General features: G+C 39.1%; 2 protein-coding genes across 12 annotated transcripts in view; one reads left to right on the top strand and one right to left on the bottom strand.

The window, feature by feature from the left end:
• The window catches only part of BLNK (B cell linker), a 104737-nt gene extending 101505 nt beyond the window's left edge, over window positions 1-3232 (top strand). For all 6 annotated transcript variants that reach the window (XM_083505978.1, XM_083505976.1, XM_083505977.1 and 3 more), the window contains one exon: window positions 1647-3232. In XM_083505978.1, coding sequence (XP_083362104.1) covers window positions 1647-1766 — 120 coding nt within the window. In that variant the 3' untranslated portion in view covers window positions 1767-3232. The remainder of the gene's footprint in view (window positions 1-1646) is intronic.
• Window positions 3233-4949: 1717 nt separating this feature from the next.
• On the bottom strand, window positions 4950-19591 carry ZNF518A (zinc finger protein 518A). Of its 6 annotated transcripts, none has more exons than XM_083505919.1 (5): window positions 17966-19591; window positions 14788-14904; window positions 12084-12123; window positions 11834-11951; window positions 4950-11414 (listed from the first exon to the last, which is right to left on the bottom strand). In XM_083505919.1, exon 5 carries the CDS (start codon window positions 11307-11309, stop codon window positions 6825-6827), a length of 4485 nt encoding a protein of 1494 aa, XP_083362045.1. In that variant the 5' UTR covers window positions 11310-11414; window positions 11834-11951; window positions 12084-12123; window positions 14788-14904; window positions 17966-19591; the 3' UTR covers window positions 4950-6824. The 6 variants fall into 6 exon arrangements, with proteins under 6 accessions (XP_083362045.1, XP_083362046.1, XP_083362047.1 ...); XM_083505920.1 differs by lacking the exon at window positions 17966-19591 and adding an exon at window positions 15934-17815; XM_083505921.1 differs by lacking the exon at window positions 17966-19591 and adding an exon at window positions 16752-17624.
• Between the last annotated feature and the right edge of the window lie 2927 nt (window positions 19592-22518).

The raw sequence follows: 22518 nt of genomic DNA, 5'->3' as shown, positions 1-22518 counted from the left end.
CATTAAACTAAACAGAAAAGGAGGTGATTCAAATCCAAACGAGACCTAATTAAAATGTGAGTGCAGTTCTTTTTTAACAATCAAGCCCTTCATTAAAGAACTCCCACTGGGAGCTCCTAACCGTAGCTTTTCCCTTAAAGACAATAAAATGAAAAGCACACCAAAATACTATCATTTATCCAAACTGTAGGGATGTTGTGCAGGTGGGGGCTTGTGGGGATGATAACAACTTAATTGAATGGAAGACAGATACACTCAATTCCCACTTGTAGGCCACATCCCTTCAAGCTATGAAGAAAATAGCCAAACAGTTGGATCCAAAGGTATCTTATCTTATTCTCTCGGAACAGTTGCTTTACACTTTGCTTTGAGCTAGAATATGAAACTAAGCCCACAGAGGGGGAAACAGCACTATTTGAACTCTTCTGCTACCCTTTACATAAGTGGGGCAGCACTCAACACCACATTAATTTTGATTGTGAGTTGGATTCAAAAAATCATTAATTAGCAACTTCATAAAATTGACTGTACAAAGGACATTACTGGATTTAACAACAACTGCCATAATGTGTCATGTACCATCGATCCAATTTTACTCTTATCTTTCAGAAGATTTTAATTAAACTCTGCTGATTCTAAAAGTTCTGACCAGTACATATTACTTCTCAGGCAACTAATTTTTGCCCCCCCCTCCCCCCCCTCCAAAAAAGGTGTGCATTTAATGTTTGGGGATTATATTGTAATAAAAGCAAGTGTGTATACTGTCTTCTCACAAAACTGGAAATTTAGTCAAAGTATCCACTGTTAAATCAGAGAGCTCAACAGTATTGTTTCATATTTTTAATTCTCTTTTGGGGATAGCCTTTAAATTTCTGCTAGGCTGCAATCCTAACCGTATCTACTCAGAAATCCCACTGAATTCAATGGGGCATTCTCCCAAGTAAAGAATGCAGCCTTTAGTCTTTAAAAAAAAACTAAACTTAAAAATATTGAATGTCCTTGAAATGTTAAAAGCTTTACTGTACTACCCCAAATGAAAAACCCCATATGAAAGAATATCCTTTCACTCCAAGAGAGTGAAATGATATTGTTGAGTTCTTTTGATAGATATTTCATCTTTAAATTTTAAGAGGTATAAGTTTTCAGTTTTTGTTTTTTATGAAATGTGGAAGTGTGTTTTTCTTCAGTATGTCATTAAATTTAAGACAGAATGTTAATTCAAAGCATTTAGTTTCCAGTGTCATGAGTAAAATTTTGCTCTGCTTCATCCACTTTTTAATATTACTCTCAATGGAGCCTTGTAAAACCAACACAAATGCTGAAATGAGCCGGCTAAGCTCTAAGTAGGTGAAACTCGAAAAATTAGAATATCTTGGAAAAGTTCATTTATTTCAGTAATTCAACTTAAAATGTGAAACTAACATATGAGATACTCATGACATGCAAAGCGAGATATGTCGAGCCTTTATTTTTTATAAATGTGATGTTTATGGCGTACAGCTGATGAAAACCCCTGTATTATAATCAAAGTTTAGTTGTTGTTTTTTACCCAAATCTTGATGATTCAGTTTTTGGCTGAATCAGCAAGATTTGTGTTTTCATCCATGTTGAGTAAGCCATCTTGAACTCTTGTTTTCCCAATCCAGCACTTCAACAGTGTGGCTGAAATAATAGAGAATCATCAACGGACTTCTCTCGTTCTCATTGACAGTCAAAACAACACAAAAGACTCGACCAAACTGAAATCTATTGCTAGAGTATCATAACTGCACTGAAGATCCACAGGGGGAAATCTTCCAGCCCTTATCTTCTGAGAATTTAAGATTGAGCATCTTAATAAGAAAGCTTTACACCAAGCACCAGAGCCTGAGAAGACCACACAATGTGTAAGAAGAGAAAGAGAGATTTTATTTGATATAGTTACCCAGTCTTTGAATAACCTACTGGTTGGCTGAATGATGAAGTGGCAATTTTACAGTCACACCAGCCTCTAAGTTGTTATGTACTTGAATGTACTTAGGTACTTTTAAGATGTTCCAAGTCCAGGTAAAGTATTCCTTGACAAGCGATATATTCAGAAGAAGTGTACCAGCTACATCTTAACTGTTCTTAAAGCAACTTCTTGGGAAAATTCACATTTGTTAAACCAGGATGTCTACGCCAAAATGAGCCATCATGGAACAAGCTAAAAACTGGACCTTTTTTCCCTGGGACAGGTCTAAAAATTCAGTTCTATTTAATGTAATGCAGTAGATTTGTATTGGCTTCAACTGTGCTAGTTGAGAGCATTGTTACATGTTTATTAAATGTACATATAAATAAGAATATAAAAAGCCTATGATAGAGCATAGTTCTATGCAATTGTGACTGAGTGTACTTGTTGTAATCTTTCACGTTTAAAGTACAACTTACCTACCTCTCAAATTCTATTAAAATGGGACATAATCGCACACCTCTGCTTTTTTAGAAATGGGTAACAGGCAAATTCCTTGTGCTAATGATTTTACTGATTGTGGGCATGCAGGATCAGCTATCAAGGTTAGACTTAAGTTTGGAATTTTAGACTGTACACAATTTAGGACAGGTGGGTATAAAATGAAAGTCTAATCATTAACTGATTCTTGCGGGGAGGGGGTGAATTTTCCTCCATCACAGAATTTAAGACAAGATAGAAGGCACAACTTTGTAGTGAAAAACATTATGGCTTGGATCCAGCAAGGTAGCCACAGTGCTCATGGAGCTTTTCCTATAATTAGCAAAGAGAGCTCTCTGCGTTTCTTGCCTTCTGCCCGTGAAACTAGAGTTGAGATTTTGCTCCAATTTTCCAAAGGACAACCCCCTTATTTCTAATCAATGGCCTTATTCCCCACCTTCCTTTTCCTTCCAGATATATTTTGCATCAGTTGCATTTTACTACATCCCAATTGTTATCTAAATAATTTTCCACTTGCTTCTGAGTTATGCTAGAATTTTTTGGACACAGAACACGTGGCTTGCCTTCCTGTTACTTCAAAACTGAGTATTTTTCTTAAAACTCCAATTTCTATAATACAGTGTTTCTAAATGAGAATTGACAGCAAAGACCCGGGGTCACGTTTTTTGTCAAAGCTCTGATAACTACTCTCCTTCAGAAGGGAAATGTATTTCTGCTCAAAACTACACGCTTGTATGATTGTATAGCCAAATGATTTTCAGCTCTCATCTCAAGGTGAATAAAGGTAATTGAACAATGCCTCCAGCACTATCCTAATTAAACCCAAACCCAATTTCAAAAGTCCTTTTCCTCCAAATCACAGCAAGTCGTGCTGGACCTACACAGGATATTATGGTTAAGACGTGAACTTTTTTCTTTCCAAATCAACCAATTCACTGTTAAGCACTCTTCAGGCATTCTACGCAGAAGTAAATTTCAAAAGGGAGATGGGTTGATGAGCAAGCTATCTCTGCCCACTTCTGCTGCTTCTTTTAGAAATTCTCTGGATGCAAAAAGCTGCTCTGCAGAGAGTTGCCTTCCACAAATTGGAAGGCAAATGAAATGGAGACAGGTTTCCCCACTGCCTACCCTCACATTTTTACTTATACCCTCATTTGGAACACCTGAAGAGGCCTATTGTTTTACAGCAAACGAAGCATGTTTTTGGAACCAGTTTTATAGTTTACCATGACTAGGCCTGTCACATACCATGTGTGATTTGCAAAAATGAAAGTGGGGGAGGAAATGTTTTTTTTCCTTACCAGTCAGTATTGCTACATTAAGGAATACTTCATTTGGGTTTCAAATTCAATTAATGTAGAGTCAGTTGATGAACAACAAGCTTCAGTAGCTTAGGGAAGAAATAGTAAACCGGCAACAGGACTGATGCTCCAGAGTTGGGGCAAGTATTTTTACACAGCAATCTTACACATTCACTCAGAAGCAAGTCCCATTGACAAGAAACTCAGCTTCTAAATGCAGCAGCAATTTAAGGCTGTTTTCCTGCCTTGAGTACATAATACTAGAAGTGAATGCCATTTAACACAGATATCAAAATTGTATAAAATCTACAGTTTCCTCAAAACCCTTAGCAAATATGTATACAAATAATATGATGCTCTCCAACCTTGTTAACTGTGACAAAGGATTAAAATTTAATAGCAATGTTACAAAAAAAATTAGTGGCAAAAAAATTACAGTCACCTTACAAACACCCACTCATGCAGCATTAAAAGTAGTTGTGCTGTAGCAGAGAACAAAAGCCACATTACAAATATACTGCCTGGCTGCTCTACAGCTCAAGCCATGTGGCTGAACCTTTGTGGATGGCATATAAATATTTAAAAGTCTAGCAACAGCCTTACAAGATCTCCTTTCTGGCTTGCATGTTTGTTCAAACTCTTACATTCAAGGTGAGGCTTGTGTCATTATGAAATATTTTCTTTTATAAATACCCAAAATAATTATGAATATAAAAGTTGGAATGTCCACACATGGAAATAGATGCACCATACTACCTCCTTTAGTAAACTTACCGTATTTTTCGCTCTGTAAGATGCACCAGACCACAAGACGCACCTAGTTTTTGGAGGAAAACAAGAAAAGAAAAAATTCTGACTCTCAGAAGCCAGAACAGCAAGACGGATCGCTGCGCAGTGAAAACAGGAATCCCTCTTGCTGTTCTGGCTTCTGTGATAGCTGCGCAGCCTGCATTTGCTCCATAGGATGCACACACATTTCCCCTTACTTTTTAGGAGGGAAAAAGTGAGTCTTATAGAGCAAAAAATACGGTATATTGTAGCTACCTTTTAAAAAAGTGTGCATCCTGTAATGTATCTGAGGATGTCACCTCAAGTAACTAAGACCATTTTTTAAAACTATAAATTTCTATCGGCAAGGTAATTACTGAATGTTACCATAAAGACCGGTGCTTTACTCATTGTTTAAAATTATTCAACACAATTAAAGAACAATATATCTCTATAACAAATTTATTAACACCAAGCATGTGCAGGGGAATTTTTAAGAGGTAATTCTGAGTTGCATTTATTGTTTAAAAGCACATCATTTTCCTGAGATACTTTACTTTGTAGGAACTGTTTAAACACTGGAAAAAGTTAAAAATACAAATGTGAACCTGTTACTGCTCATTACACTTGATTTTCCTCCCTGCTCAATTCCCTTCAGATATGTCTAAATTTTCTACAGAGGTCCAATATATAACTTAGGTACTGAAACACTGCCAATACTCAAAATTACTCCCTGGCCTTACAACACAAAAATTAAGTATTTGTTATTTCTATCAATACGGATTATTCACAAAATGCCTGTTCAGACTTGACTTCCTAGGGACAAAGTTGTCTCAACACTAGTAGGTGTTGGGACAGGTGTATTTCTCTTTATCCCTTTCACTTTGGCAGGGGATAGGAGGAGAAAAAGTACTGTTTGATTCAGGCCATCATATACTTATTTAAATGCTGAAGATGTCCAACACATTTTTTTCCAAAATCAAAGATGCAATGTTCTGTGTTACAACATGGATTATTGCACAATCAGCAATAACTTCTGCCAAACTGAGATTTCTCTCCTTTCTGTCCCATAAGTAATATCTGAACAGGCCAGACAATTTAAAGATGTAATCTCTAACCTACAAGGAGAAATAAAGACTGACTGCAGGCTATAAGAGGACAGTAGTTTGTATAGTGGATTGTGAATCTACACAACTAAAAGCCTGAGAATCTTGAGTAAAAACCTGATACCATTTCTAGAACATAGCAGCCAGTGCTATACTGTCAAAAAGACAAAAATCTATTCAACAATTAAGAGACCACAATCAAAATGCAAAGAGTTTTTTGTCCAAATCAGAAGATAACCAAATATAAGAGGGTTTTCTTTCCTATTGTGGAGTGACAAATACTCCAGAATTTTATGAGGCATCAATGTATGGGATAAGAAAATCTAGACTGGAGCACTCTTCTAGCCACACAAAAAGACTTACAGAAAAATAGCCATAATCCGATTTCTAGCAAAACCAAAGCCACCACAGCCACAGGCTGCCCTTTATATACATCTGGTGGCAAAATTATTCAGTATAACACAAATCATACTGATTTAATAGGGATGTCAAACATCCACTTGGAATGTTCTTCAGTGTACTGTACAAATTGTGAATACATTATATTTACAACTGATCTCATTATCAGGCTTAAACACAATAACATGTTTATTGATTTATATGAAAAATACTTCACTAAGAAAGTAGACAAACTGCACAGAAATAGTACAAGTGTCATGTGCATAGCAATATAGCTTAAAGCATTCACATATGGCTTTGTTTAAAAGAAACTGTTAGAAAACCTGGCCCTATGAGGGCCTGTGGTTATACAGTTGACACAAAGTAAACTGCTTCACATCTTTTAGGCACTTGCTAACAACAGTGTTCATCCCTGGAAAAGAAAAGGGGGGTTGTCTTGAAAGAGCGAGGAAAAATACGGCAATAGCTGTGTGTAGCTGAAAAACATTTTTTTAGTAGTGCATGCACAGAGCTGAAAAAATACAATTCCTGTGCAAGATTTTATAGCAAATAACTGAAGTATAAAAATATGTACACACTTTGATTTTTAAATATATACATAACAAAAGCCCTGAAATTCATTCTCTAAATATATCACATGATAGTAGTAACAAAATGCAATTTGAACTGCAATTGAAGCTATTTAAATTAAATTCATACAGGATAATTTTAGGTGTTAACACATTTGTTTCTTTTAAAAACATCATTTTGATGCTGTCATCCAAAATAATCTGCAAGCAGATGAACTCTTTTGTCTTTTTCAGTCATCACAATAAATTACCCTAATGAATTCCAGTCTCGAGTGGCTTCCATTAGATGACGCTGTCCATGTCCTACCCAATTGTCCTGATTGTCAAATATCCTCCCACAAAACCAGCACCTAAATTTAGTTTTCAGCGTATTATCAGAGGTAGTTTTCACAATCTGATAATTGTTTTTGCTCGTCTTCTTCAGTGTTAATTTTAAAACAAACCTTTCTTTTACAGGACTTACAGGTTTGAGCATTTTGCGTTTTCTTCGAGAGAGATCATTAGTAATTATATACAAACTGTTAAAATCTGCTGGCTCCAAAAGAGCATCAATAGTTCTCTTTGACAAGGAGACCTTTAGCACATGTCCTTTAAATTTAGCAATAGTCTTCATAACATTTACAACTTCTGGAACATCTGCATCAGGATGGTTTAGCACTACAACTGGCTGATTTCTTCGGGGGCATTTGATTAATTGTTTGGAATTAAATGGAAGTAGCTTTAGAATCCTCACAGTGTCTTTTGACAATCTTGGTCTACAAGGGGCGCGAATTAAGGATTCAAATTCATTCACATCCATTTGATTTTTCGCTTTACATTTTCGATGCAACATTTTCTTTCTAGGAGGTTCTTGAAGGCCATCTTTAACTTTCCGTTTCAAATTCCTGTTCTTCTGTGAAACCGTAGCATCAGAAACTTTAGCACCAGTTTGCTTTGAATGACGTTTAGCTTTTGAAAATTTGTTTGTTGGTGGCCCGGTTGACATCTGGGTTCCAAAAGCGTTCCCTTTGTTAGCACTAACTGTTTGTGCGGAATCAGATGGAATCTTTTGTGACCGTGTCTTTAAATTCCTAAGGGAATGTACAGATTCTACAGAAGTAATAGGATCCTTTGATTTATCACTTGCCAAACAGGCATTTGCTGGCATCAATGTACCTGGAAGCAGTAAGGCATTGCTAGGAGAAAAAGCTGCCTTTTTCTGATCTAGTGCAGGACTATTAAGGGAATGCATATTATCGAACTGTAAAGATGACTTAATGTTGCTAATTGACTGACAATTGTCAGCAGCAGGGAAGGTCTTAATTTTCAAAAAAAGCTTTTGTTGCATTGCTCCAGTTTTCTTTGGTTCACAATTTTGACTATTAGCAGTACCTTGAAGAACATTATGCTTCTGTACTAGGGACTTGTTTGGCGACATACATTTAAGAAAAACTGCTTGTCTACCATCAGGCAAAAGTGCATAAACAGGTTGTTCTTGTCCAACCTCTGGTTGTTTTATTGACTCCAAGGTAGCAACATTACTGCCTTGATGTCCAGCCTGTATTTTCACGGAAGAAATTCTGCTCTCTGAATTTGTCATGTTAAGTTGCTCCTTGTATGACATGCCAGTGGATGAAGCAACCGCTGTCCCACTAACACCAGAATAATTTCTTATACTGCCAGAGCTGTCTATTTTAAATTTCATACCTGATGTAGCTATTTCTTCTTTACCACACTCTTTAGATGCAATTTTCTCTAAAACCTGAGAACTATTTTCAGTGGCATTTGCAATTGTTCCAATTGAGCCACTACCAAAAGTCAAGATCATTCCAGGTCCTTTGTTTAAAAGTAAAGGTGTAGCTCTTGTTGCCTGAACATCTGATGAACTGTTTTTTGGAGGCTTCCCTGAAATAACATGTAATCCTTGTTGATGGGCAAGGCGCAAAGGTACAAAAAACCTTGGGAGAGATGACTGAAGTAGCACTGATTTCTTCTGTTCTGGAAGCATTGGACGGATAGCATTAGGGACATTCAAACTGTAGTGCATCTTGTGTTTTTCCAACTGCTGTGCTAAAATTGAATCTGTTTGACTTTTAAGCAATGCACCAACGCCTGTTGTCCTTGAAGTAGAATGCATTTCGTCTGTTCTATGAGCCATCACTGGGAGTCGTCCTTCATTCCTAAAATACACACCTTCATTCGTTGCACTGCCATTCGCATTCAACTCTCTCTTGAATTTAACAGGAGAATTGGTTAAACTGCATGCAGCAGTTGAATCTCTGAAGTGTGCAAATGTTTTACAATCCATTCTATTATTTGGAAATGAGTTGTCATAACCAGTTTTTATATAGTTGAGTGGCTGAGTAGCAGGTTGCCCTCTTAGAACATTTTGTAATGACTGGTTTACTTCAGGTGACAAATAGTTAGATGCCTGAGTACTCTGGAGCGAGAAAACAGATGTTATTTTAGGCATAAGTGATGTATTTACACAATTAGAGGCATTTTCTTGTTTTGATTTTTCAGCTACATGTTCCAACACTTGATTTACCTTTGTATTCAAATGCTGCTGGTCATCATGATGATTTTCTATAGGATGCTGTCTGTCAGTAGCATAATTGGATTGGTTAGATGAAAATACTGGAACATTGTTTGTATTTACAAAGCCATGAAGAGACAGCAATGAAGATCTTCTTTCTAGATTTAACACTGTTTGTTGTTGCAGATAAGTGGTTTCATTTACAGGCCTACTCTGGAGAGAAAAGGCGCTGTTGGACATATGGTGTTTGGAGCTATCCAAAGTATCTATTTTGGAATAATTATGGAAAGGCAGTGGTATTTGATTAGAAAAATCAGTTGATGGGCAGTAGATATTATTGTATTTACTGTTGTTTACTTCACCATTCCGTAATTTTAATTCTGTAGGAAAGGTTTTTTTCATAGGGTCATAATGTAGCATGTGTGCACCAGCAGAGGATAAAACCTGAGAATGGTCCTGAGGTACACAATTCCTCCATGAAGAATCTCTATTTCCAGCCTTAGCCACAAAATCACAAGGAAGTGAAGAATCTGGTTTTGCTGGCAGACGAGTTGTAGAGTTTCCTACCATTACAATTTGAGGTTCTACTGTTCGAGATGTATTCAAACTAAAATAATCTGGACTTTCTTCCTTTATTTTTCCTGAATATTGATTAGAAAATGACAATGGAGATGATGCCAATGAGTGAACAGAATTATTTCTAGACATTTGCTGATTAATTTCATGAGGTCCAGCAGCGGAAGGTAAATTGAAGTTGTCAGCTGTCTGCTGCAGACATTCAATTGAGCCATCTTTTACCCCATCAACCTTATTTTCTGTTGGCAAATTCTGTTTATCTGTAGGGAGCAGTTTTATTACTATATGCTGTTTTCCATCAACCACCTTGAAGCCCATAAATTTAGCACTGTAATTTGCAGGAACAGATATTTTGTTGTTTTTAACCATCAAAACTGTAGGACCATGAACAGCTTTTTTCAGCACACCAGAACCCAAGCCATCTTCTGCTCTACTATATGGTATTGCTGGAGAGGATTTTGCCCCACTGTAGATATGCCTTTCATTTAGAAGATTGTTGTCTTCATTGAGGTGTAATTCTTTTGTAGGCTGGCCTGGCTCTTCAGATTTAGGCTGAATTTCCTTCGCGTTTTTGAGAACTTGTCTGTCCTCTTCTCCAGTTCTACAACTGCCAGTAGTCATTCTTTTACGTCTCCACAGGGCCTTCCTCGATGCACCTGTTTTGTACCTTTTCAAGATAAGTTTTAGTCCTGTTGAAGTTTTCTTCATCTTCTCATTGTTATCTGTATCAGTTTTATCTTTTGCATAGAGGTGGTCTCTGTGTAATGTAATAATATGTTTTAAAAGATAGTTTTTCCGTGATGCCATGTAGTTACAATATTGACAACTGAAAGGAAATGTGCCGGTGTGTGAAGCAACATGTTTCTGAGACTCTTCTTTTGAAAAACTTGCATGGTGACATTTATCGCATTTATATTGTATTTCATTGTGCCGATGAATATGCTGAACAAATGTGCCAACATCATGGGTGGAAAATCTACATCTTTCACATTGAAAATGGCCATTTATACAGTGCCTAGATGTGAAATGTTTTGTTAGGTCCAACAAAGTATATCTATTATCATCATTACAGATTTCACATTTTACTAAAGTGCTACGATGTGTTCGACGGTGTTGATTAAATGATTGGAAGTCATTAGCTGAAAAATTACACATTTCACAGGGGTAAGATGGCAACTCTCCACGATGTAACAACTGGAAATGCTTCTGCAGATCATTTGGACTGTACTTAACATTGTTTCTGCATTTAGTACAGCTAAAATTCAGTATCTTTGCAGATGTTTTCAATCCCTCCTCATAATTCAGTCTTGGTTTACTATGTGGAATATCAGTCTCAGAAAAGTTGCTTCCATTCACATCCATGTGCATGGAAAAGGCTCTTGCAGGCTTTTCTTTACATTGAAATACTTTCATGTATCTGTCAATTTCATGTGTACATAGCACTTCATTTGGAATATTTACCCTAGGCAGCTCTATTTTCACATTTCTCAGTCCATAGGTGAGAATATCTGAAATTGCAGGTTGAGTTATATACCCCTTAACAGAAGTATCCAATGTAGGAACACTTGTTCTATCTAACTCATTGTTATGTAACAAACTTGTATTTTGGATGCAAAAGGATGGTTCTTGTTCAGATGGCATTTTTCCTAAAGTACTCTGTAATTTACTATTTTTGTACTCTTCGTTATTTAAGAGACTCTTGTGCAGAAGTACTCAGAGTTCCAGGATTTCCTCAGTTTAGTAAATCTGGAATTAAAAGTACAAAGTTAATTTTAAAGGTTAAAAGGGGGGAAGATACCCATAGTTTCACATACTAAAAGCAGCATAATGACTGACACCTGTGTGCTAACATAGCCATTAAAACTAAAAAGGCACAAAGCTTTTGATCAAAGTTGTTTTTTTGTCACCACAGACATGTCACATTTTTCCCCATTAAACCCATAATCCCCTTGATGTGGATTAAGAATTGAAACCTTCACAGTGACACTCAAAACCTTTCAGCTATTAGGGTCTCCTTTTAGATACTCAGATTACTTTGCTCCTCCCACATACGAGTTATTCTCATAGGTTAATTCCTACATGAGTTAATGCAGTGCCAGAAGCAATGTGCCATTGTTTCAGCCACAGCTTTTCTCCCAAATCAGTAGAAGATAGTCAAACCCTACCTAGTTATGTTCTTGGCCTTCCACCTCCAAGGTGATCAGTAAGTCAATCTTCACCCAGTTTCCTATGATCGCCCCATATTCTACACATTTGGACATGATGGACTGCTTAACACAGAGGCTGCCAACCATTTTATAAAAAACAAAATACACAAACAGGAGACTCAATTACCAACAAGCACAGACTGTACCATGACAACATGAAATGAAAATAACCTTAAATGTCAACTAGGACTTCAAGCAGGCAACTTACCAGAAATCTCAATTAAGTAGATTTTAAAAGATGCTTCACTCTGCAATACAGCAAACAAAAAACCCCTTACTATGTGTTCTGAAAGATAAACTCTCACAGGAATAATATGTATACATCAGGAGCAAAAGACAGAAATTTGAAAATATGTGCCTCAGTGGTATCAGACCTAAACATTTCTAACACAGGTCTTTCCCCTGAGTAGATGTTTTGCTGTGGAAAATCCTCTTGTCGGGGGTGGGGGGTATCATTAAACAGAAGTGCTGTGCAGGCATTATGCCTGAACGAGGAACTGGGGGGGGGGGGGGAGTAGGAAAGACAGGGTCATGCAAGTCGCCCCTGTTAGCAACATTCTTGCATGCACCAGTCTTCTTCCCACATTGAGCCAGAATGTCTGATGGGGTTTTCTAAGTACTTTTGGTTGAACACACTTAGAAACCCCTTTTAAATCTTACTACTCAACACATGGTGGTCAGGGTAGATCCTGCACATACAGAGACATTAGGCACACAGCAGTGTGTGGTCCTATTTCCCTTTCAGGATTTGAAAATTCTAACACCTAAACAGAGCTAGAGAGGTCTTTGTTTTCCTATATGCCGTTATGTTATCTATAATGTTGTTCACTGAATTAAAGCAATGAAGTCCAAGGGTTCCAACACTGGTTGATGTTCTCCTTTTCTAGCTCAAAGCATAGTAGCAATGTTTGAAGTTCTCAAATGGAAGCAGCATTAGGTAATTTTGTACTTGGTTCAAATGCCATGTCCTTGCCATTGTGCAACACCTAATGGATACCCCTATATCCAGTCCATCACCAGATCATGTAATCTATTACAATGTCAGAAAATATAGCCCTTCCTCTCTGCTTCCTCAGCAAAACTCTGGCCCCTGCCCTGGTAATTTCTTTCTTTAGCTACTGCCATCTCAAGTCTTCCACTGTCCCATCTTCATCCACTCATCTCCATCTAACATTATGCTGACAATGTCACCTCCCTTGGCAAACTGACCACGTGATGCCCCTTCTTAAATCCCTATACTGGCTTCCTATCCCATTCCAGATCCTGGCCGACTCAGCTCCCAAGTATCTTAAAAATTGTATCCATCCATACTGACCTTCTCAGGCTTTTAAGATCTACAGAGGGGGCTCTCTTAGTACAGTGGTACCTCGGGTTACAGACACTTCAGGTTACAGACACTTCAGGTTACATACTCTGCTAACCCAGAAATAGTACCTCGGGTTAAGAACTTTGCTTCAGGATGAGAACAGAAATTGCGCGGAGGCAGTGGGAGGCCCCATTAGCTAAAGTGGTGCTTCAGGTTAAGAACAGTTTCAGGTTAAGAACGGACCTCCAGAACGAATTAAGTATGTAACCAGAGGTACCACTGTATAGTGAAGATGCTAAATGCAGCTCTGTAGGGAGTTCCATAGTTTAGAGGCTGTCACAGAGAAAGTCTTCTCTTGGGTTCTATTCCCTTACTTCTGTGGTTGGTGGAATTACAGTGGTACCTCGGGTTAAGAACTTAATTCATTCCGGAGGTCCGTTCTTAACCTGAAACTGTTCTTAACCTGAAGCACCACTTTAGCTAATGGGGCCTCATGCTACCGCGACGCTGCCAGAGCACGATTTCTGTTCTCATCCTGAAGCAAAGTTCTTAACCCAAGGTAATATTTCTGGGTTAGCGGAATCTGTAACCTGAAGCGTATGTAACCTGAAGCGCATGTAACCCGAGGTACCACTGTACAGTTTTTGCTGTATGCTGTAGACAAACCTCTTTTACCCTGACCTTCAACTGTTTAATGGGACCCACCACTTTTGCTGAATTTATAGTGTTCTGCTCAATTTTGAACGGTTTTACTTGTTTTATAATTGTAACAGTTTAACCTTTTTAAAGAATTGCACATTATACTGTTGTAAGTCACCCTGGGAACTTATGGTGAAGGGTGGGTGAGAAATCTGACAAATAAATAAATACATTTATTGTGCTCATCTTCAAATCCTTCCAAGGTCCATGGCCTTTCTCCCCATTATCTCTCTGCTCTTACATCTTAACATATCTCTTCTTTTGGCTTTTACCTCTTCAGCTCCATTACCCACTGTTGTCGAAAAGTCTCATTCTTCACCCTTTCTCCCTTGCTGCCTCAAATACCTCCCAGAATGTGTCCAATCATCTCCCTTACCTCATTCAAATTTCTCCTAAAAACTCACCTTTGGAACAATCTTCTAGTGATAATACCCTATAGTAACTAAGCCAAAGAAACTTAATTGCATCTTCTTCCCTTGTTTTTCACTGCTTTCAGTGCCAATGTTGTTTTCTTTTGTTAGGTTTCAGATTGTAAGAACATGTAAAGTGCCATGTACACAGATGGTGCTATATAAATAATAATAACCAACATAGGCAACCAGGCATATTGTGATTTACAAGTCTGAACACATACATAAATGTAACGGGTGATATCCAATTATTCTGTGAACTGCCCTGAGACCTCTGGGTATAGGGTGGTATATAAATTCCAGGTATAGGGCGGTATAAAAATAAATAAGGAAGAGCACACTCACTGCAATCAATGGATTTTAAGTTGATTTTGGTACTACTCTGAGTATAACTAACATCAGATATCACTCAACAGCATTTGAGAATACAGGATATTTTAAACAAAACTCTCCCACAGTGAATTTTAACTTTAACCACAGATAAGTAATAAACTTACTGTTTAAAAAGATTAAAAATCCATTCTTCAGTAGTCTGTTCAATACTTTTCTTTTCCAAGAGATGAAAGGCATAAAACAGAGGGTCAAAAGACACTGCATTCAATGTACAAAAAATCCTGAAATAAAGAACATGTTTTTTAAAAACACAAACATAGGAACAACTTAGAAGTCACTACAACCTGAGATCTAACTGTGCCTGATCCTAATGTACCTACAGCAAAAAATTAGGTAATTGTACTCTAAATGTGGTCATTCATAATATGGCCAGAAAGCAGGGAGGGTGGATTTATGTCTAGAAGTTTTGCAAGTTTTTGGAGTTCTGCACATAGCTGGCACTAAGTATTTACTAATACTCCCTTTAAAAAATTGATATTGTTGACTACAAATCTGTAGCATTTTTTGACTCCTGACTTTTAGCAGGATAATCAAAATCAAATAGATGCCCACTATGACAGAAATTCTGAACAAATACTGTAAACTAGGGAAATGCCAAGTTTAATTTATTCTCCTAAATCTCACCAACCTTACACATCTGTACAAGTCTTCTACACTTTGGAATAGAAACCTGGCTATGCTAGCTAACTTTAAAGCACATGTAATGAGATTCCTTAATACCTAATATTTACATTGCTTATTTGTAAATTAACCTGCAAATATTTATCTGCAGAAACTGGAAATCTAACTATTTCCCAAAATATTCCAAAAATAGTTAAAAGATGTCAGGAATGAATTTGTTCATGTTACAAAACAAAGGCTGCACAAAGGGGACTGCACTAAACACATGCACCTTATTGTTTTTGCAAGCTTTAAAATAGTGCAAACACCGCTAGTTTACTAAGGGGGCAATCCTGTGGTACCCCGGAAGGAGTCCCAGACACCATAAAGTATCTCTAGAAGTGGACCACTGTCAGGTGGTTCCCTGGATGGCAACAGTGCTTTCTGCTGCCATGGCTACCCTATCAGTGGTAGGCCCAAAACTAGAAGGATATTAGCATACATTGAGGGCAGCCAAGGATCTGCAGGATCCTACACTTCTTCATTCATCCAAATGGAGCCAGAAATTACAGTAGCCTAAGAGCTGGCATACCTAATTCCCTGCAATGGAAAGCAACCATAACAGAAAAAATGGTCACCCCCTTCCTCACCTTCTGCCAAAGCCAGCAAGGCTTTGAAAATGGAAGTCGCTCTGCCACAGATCTTTCCCACCCAGTAGGACTGCTCTGCTCACTTCCCGCTTCCCCAGATTAGATTACTTACAAGTAAAAAAAAAACCTGTTTAAATTTAGGATTTTCTAGACAGCAGCAACTTGAAAACCAGAGTACACAATCAGAAGCATGAAATCTTTCACAGAGAAAGAGGTCTGTTCTGTGCAGAGGTATGTGCCATGGGGACCAGAGAAGGAACTTAACAGGCTAAATCACTCTGCCCAAGGACTAAAAGCAGATATACCTTTAAAAAACTAAAAAAAAAAACCCAACCTCAAATTTAGAACAATTTTAGTATCTCCTTATACAGGCTGAAGCCTAGAATCTAGTTACCAAAACATACATTATTTTAATGTCAAAAAGCAAACCCAATAAATCAATCTTACAAACTATCATTCTTGGTTCAGCATTGTAACCTACATGCAATGTAGTCACCTTTTTAAAAGAGATGTCTCAAGTCTACTGATCAATTTCCTATACAAAATATCCCATATTTTGCAAGAGTTGAAGGAACAGCAAAGACAAATTATCTCCATAGTTTGTATAAAATGTGTCTACTTGTAACACTGCAACTTCTGGTAGTATCTTTCTTATTTCAGAACCAAGCCTTTGTGTTTTCACGTCTCAAGTATATGTGAGCAAGACAGGGCTGGCAGATTTAGAATTTTCTCAACTTAAGTTGTAATACAGGTCCATCTTACAAATTATCCACATAGGTACATCCCACTGTATTATTATACAGCAATATATCACTCACTATAATTTAGTGAGACGGCCACTGAGAACAAAAATGATTAGCACATTTACATGGTTATATAAGAATCTTTGCACTATCTTAAGGAATTTTCATGAACATTTGGCTTTGTTGGTTTTCCTTTCCAAATAACTTCTTTCAAGCTGCAGCAAGGCATGCTACTTAACTTCAGTCCTATGGTAACACAATCATAAATATCAGCAACCAAAATCAGCTCAGTACTTTGTTGTGAGCAAGAGAGGATGATCTCAGCAAGTCTTTTTTGGTGCAAGACTACACCCAAGCAAAACAAGATGGCAGTCAACAACAAAGCGAACTCCCTCCCTCTCTCTCTCATTCTGCAGGAAGTGCTTCCTAGCCAAATTAATCCTTTCAACACAATCCAGATAGGGCAATGCTCAGCATCTGCACTTGGAAAGGGTGAAGGGCCTTTGCATGATAACCCTTGTTGAGTTTTGAAACCATGGAGTCTGGCCTGCCAACTTGCTGTCTTTAGGTCTCAATAGCTTTAAGGTGCTGGAGGAGTCCATAAACTGGCGGGAAAACAAAAGACCACCCAACACATCCGTCTGCCTGGACACAAAAAAGCCCTTTCGGGTTGAGTTGGGCTTCCTGGGCGCCTCTAGAACTTTTGGGTGCCATAGGGAGAAGAACTGCCAGGCCCCTCAGGTGTCGCTCAGGGGCACTAACCCCTCTATTTTGGCCCCCATGGAGCTGTGTTTCGGGAGACGGGGGGGTCAAGCAGCTCGCGCCCCCGTCCTAGAAAGGGGGTCCCTGTCTGAAGCCGCGAGGAGGAGACGGGGCGCTGCCGAACAGCAACTCTCATCCTGGAACGGCGGAGGGATACACGCGCGCCGTGTTGGTCGAGCCTTCGCCCACAGAGGCGCGAGCAGCCGTGCGGCCAACGGCGCGTGGCCCCTCAATAGTCGCCCCGCACCCCTTGAATGAGGTGCACTTCTCTCTCTCTCTCTCTCTCTCCCCAAAACCAAGCCGCGACCGCGGGACTATTTGATGCCTCGGCCCAACAAGAGGGCGGGTTCCTGCCCAACTACCGGGATTCGCCCGTCCCGCTGAAGAAGCTGCCCCCTCCCGCCGCCCGTATGGGGTGGGGGGATCCCGCCTCCCCGTTACCTCGCTGGGCATCCAGGGCCCCGCGACTCCCCCGCGACCTTTCCCCCCCCCCTACGCTGGGCACGAGCGCCGGGCGCCTAGATTACCTCGCCCGTCTCCATAGTCCGACGAGTCACAATTGGCGGCCATTATAGTTTTCCATCCGGGGACTCCGGCAGTTTGACGAGCTCAGCAATGGAAGGCGGGGTGACTGTGGCGGAGGGATATGTCGACGCACAGGCGAGGGGGCGGAAGGACGGAGGCCCAGCGAAGTTTGGGGGGCGCGAGGAGACGCCGGGGGGCTGCCGACGACCCCCGTTTTGCCGCTGAGGAGGCGCCACGACCTGCGCGCCTTTTTTTTTCCCCTCGTCGCTTTCACGTACCATGAAAGCTGCCTCGGTGGCGACGGCGGCAACCGCCGGCCGGGGAGTTTTTCTGTCAAAGTAATGAAGGCAGCAGCGGCAACACGGCCGAGTCCCTCCTCTTCCTCCTCCCCGCCTGTTATTTGTGTGTGTGAGAGAGAGAGAGAAAGGAAGGCTGTGGGGGTGGATTACTAACACCAATACACACTACCAGATCCAACAAAGAAGCACCCATATTCCCCCCTCACGGGTGGCCAACGAAACGGCCTGCTGCCACACAAGCACATACATACACACAAGCAAAGCCCATCCCGGGAAGCAAAACAGGGCGCCATCATGTCCTCTCCCTCAGCCAAGGGATGACGACGAGATCACCCACTTCTTCCCCCTTTGCTCATCTATCAGCCGCACGCGGCCATTGTCTGGAAGCCGCCTCCTGATATCAGCAATGTATTTGCCCTCCTTCCAGTGCTCATCTTTCAGTTGCAGTTAGCAGTCCTTTTGTGCTCAAAAGAAGAAGGAAAACGCGGCCTGTTTCCCCTTCTCTTGCATGAAGACAATGGCGTTGTTCTTTGCACACTCGCGAAATGCAAAGAGAAGGGGAAATGGCCTCCTCGAAGCAGCGTATATGAACCCAGCTTAGCTGCAAAACAAAGCAGACCGGGACGAGAATTGCTGAGTGGCACAATAGAAGCATGAATATGTAGCACGAATCGCATTTGCTTAAAACCTAGGTGAACGTTATCAGGAGGACCTAAAAATGGGGAGTGAAGCCAGTGCTGAAGCTCTCTTTGTGACAGACAACACAGGGATGCCCCTTTGGTTGGTATATGGAAGGTAATTCTTTGCTTAGCTGTTACTGCAACACGGAGGGTAAGCTTTACATGCCAAAGGATTGCGTCCAAATTCGACATTTTTGCATCCTTGCTGAAGGAAATCCAGCACAGCGTTATTCAACATATGAACAGCCATATTTGGATTTTAAGACCAGAGTCAAATGCAAAGAAGGAAGCTAGCAGGAAAAATATTTGGAGCATAAAGGGTGGTTTAAATGACAACATGCGGTATAAAGAAAATAGATTGGCTTCCTGTGTTCTATGGAAGATCTTAGATGCAGAACTAAAAAAAATGTAACATTCAAAAAAATGTCATCCTTACATTCCCAGGAAGGGAGTTCAATAAACAGATCTTCAAACTGTTATTCAGAGTTGAATTTCTCCATCAGATTCAACTCTGCCATTCTCTCCCCCCCCCCCACACACACACCCCGTTCTGTATTTGAACTTCCAAAAGCAAATACTGTTTCAACAGTCAGAGAAAAAGTGCAACTTTTCAAAGGACTATAAAACCTTTAGACATTTGTTAAAGATTCATTATTTTATGAAAAATATGACTTTATTTTCAATGAACAAACTTTCAAAGCAAATGCTTGTCCAAGAACCTACTTACATATTAAATCTATTTTTATTTGGCTTATTTTTTGAAAATATGATATCCTACCTTTCTGTTTAGATTACTAAACGTTCAATATGCTAACAAATATATAAAATGTTGATAGCATGTACAATGTATATAAATGCATCTAGGAAGCAAGATGCACTTTTCATAAATCATGAAATAAAGCATTTGTGACTGTGGAGAGATCATGTTTTACTGGGTTTGTTTTACATACTGTATAGGAATTTGCTATGTGTCCATAGTTTTGTGAAGAGCTAAGTTTAAAATACAAAGTATCTATTGCTGACTAGCAGCTGGTTGTTACATGAGACTGGTCTGGAAAGAAGCAAGGTTCTTTTTTATACTGAGTAATAAATTGCACTTCTGATTGGCTGTAAGATGGAAAATTATTGGGCACTCATTCAACAGAATAGGTGATATTACAGGAAGGGGATGAGAATTCTTTGGCATTCCAATTTGTTTAAGTGAAGAATACGCTGGCTGGAACATAAATAGGCTGGAGGGGAAGCAATGTCGGCAAGAGGCGATTGCAGTAAAGTGGGGTTTTTTCCCCAGGGGGTGCCAATACCACTCCTAGCAAGGATACAAGGGATCCTAGGTATGTCTCTGGCTACCAAATATCTTTAGGGCTGGTTCAATCAGCTGCTCCCCCCCCCCATGGTAGCAGAACATCAATGCCCCAATGGTTTTCTATGCCTTTATTTTTACTGCCTCCATATAACACTTCCAACAGAAAGTTTCATTAAAGAGTACACCCAGGTATCTAAATGAGCAAGTTGATTCTATAGCCTGCTAATCCAAGCACAATCTATACCTAGGAATGTGTCTGTCAAAAATCATAATCTTGGTCTTAGAGTAATTTATAGATAGATTTTCCTGTCTACAGTATGTGCTGAGGCCCAGTTAGGAAAAGGAGAACAGCATTAAACCACCTGCATACACCAAGATTGAGATCTTTGTGTTCCTAACTACTGGAGCGGGGGAGTTTGCATTGGGTAAATATAAAAGTTAAAAAGAATGGGAGCCAGAATGCAACTTTGTTTCACTCCTCGTGACATTTTAAAAGCATCAGTCACACCACCGTTTAAACCTACTTTGACCCTCATTTCTGTGGTGCTGTATAGTTCTTGGATCAATAGCGGAAGTCTGCAGTCAATGTTGGCAGTTTGAAATTCATCTTGCAGAGTTGAATGCAGAAAAAAAATAAATTAAGGTTACATAAAGATTATTCGTAATGCTCTTACTATATTTTCTTACAATATGGTTCAGAATAAAACATTGATCAACAGTACTGCCTCCTCTTCTGAAAGGATTGTTTGCTCTTCCCTATGTAGCAATTGCCTTTGCTATACACCACAAACTGATTTTTCCACCCTCCTAATTTCAAAAGTCCTTTGCCATGCAAATATGTGGGAGACTACTCAGGAAACACAACTCCAATACACTACTGAGCAACAGAACTAATTTGGCACCTCTTTGAGTCATCTTATGTCTGCCTCTCTCCATAAAAATCTTTTTTCTTTTTAAGCTGTGTGCTTTCTCCTCTTCTGAAAACTTTATTTATAAAGCTACACACAACAGATACATTTATTCCACATAAATTACCGGTAATCCAGAATAACTGTCCTCCCCAATTTTTGGTTCTACATTGCTGTTTAAAATGTATTCTTTATTCATAAGTGACATTCAAAAGTAGGAGTATACGCTTGTGCCACCCTCTGTATGTTTTATTCCATGTTTGGAGCAAACATGGTGAGCAAAAAGCTGGAAGGGTCAATTAAACCACTTTAATTGGATATCTTCTGGATACTATAACTTAATCATTAGGAAAGCTACTGTATTTTTCCACTGCCATATAGAATTAATTATTTTACAGAACGTCTATCATGTTCTCATTGACATGCATTGTATTGTTCATCATTATTTCTTTTTTCTTTTCTGATAATCCAAATCCTGTTTAGAAAATATGCAAGTGAACAAAGCAGAACCTAAAACAAAACACTCACAAGAGACAGTGCAGATGGAGTGGTGTTTTTAATTAAGTCAACTTTTTGTTGGGTGTAAAGAGAGCAATATTTCAGACGAAGTCCCTTGAAGCTGGAAATAATGTATTCATTTTCATTAAAGAATGTTGGCCTGATGCAATATATCAACCTACCAACTTGATTTCTCTCACTTCCTAGTACTCTAATGACAATAGTAATCTGTAGTATGCAATCCTTTGTATGTAACAATTGATGGAAGCTGAAAAATAGACTGATAACCCGATGCTATAGCTCAGTTATGGAATATGTGTGGTAAACCAGTGGGCAAGACAGGAAATCAGTTTACAAGTGGGCATGCATTGCATCAGAAAGTAAAAGGAAGCTTGAAGAGCTGGAATGGGTTTAAGAATCCATATAATGGCAAAGGAAACCAAGTGAATTAAGATATCTTCTGCAAGGCAGGGAGTTAGTAATAATGGTCATAAAATCATGAAGCTATCTAAATTCCAGTTTTTGAAGTCACAAAATTGAGCTTAATACAAAACAGCACCAGTATGATGTTATCTCTCTTAATGAAAAAACTGGAATTAGAGGCCAGTTGGCCTAATTTCTGTACCACACAAATGGAAAGCAATTTTAGAAAGACATATGAATTCATGTATGTATGCAGCAGATTGTGGACCAATGGCATCATGCCTCAACAAAGCCAACAGAACATCTTAACAGTGTCAACAGTATGTGGTTAAAGGTGATCCACATTCCAATGTGCAATATCCATTCCGTATATTCGAAGCACATGTCTTTCCCCACTGAATTCTGGGAACAGTAGCTTATCCCTCACAGTTACAATCCCAG

The sequence above is a fragment of the Podarcis liolepis genome (assembly GCF_965112155.1).
Source record: "Podarcis liolepis genome assembly, chromosome: 5".
NCBI lineage: Eukaryota > Metazoa > Chordata > Lepidosauria > Squamata > Lacertidae > Podarcis > Podarcis liolepis.
The sequence above is the reverse complement of the archived record's forward strand: the minus strand, read 5'-3'. Positions and strand labels throughout refer to the sequence as shown.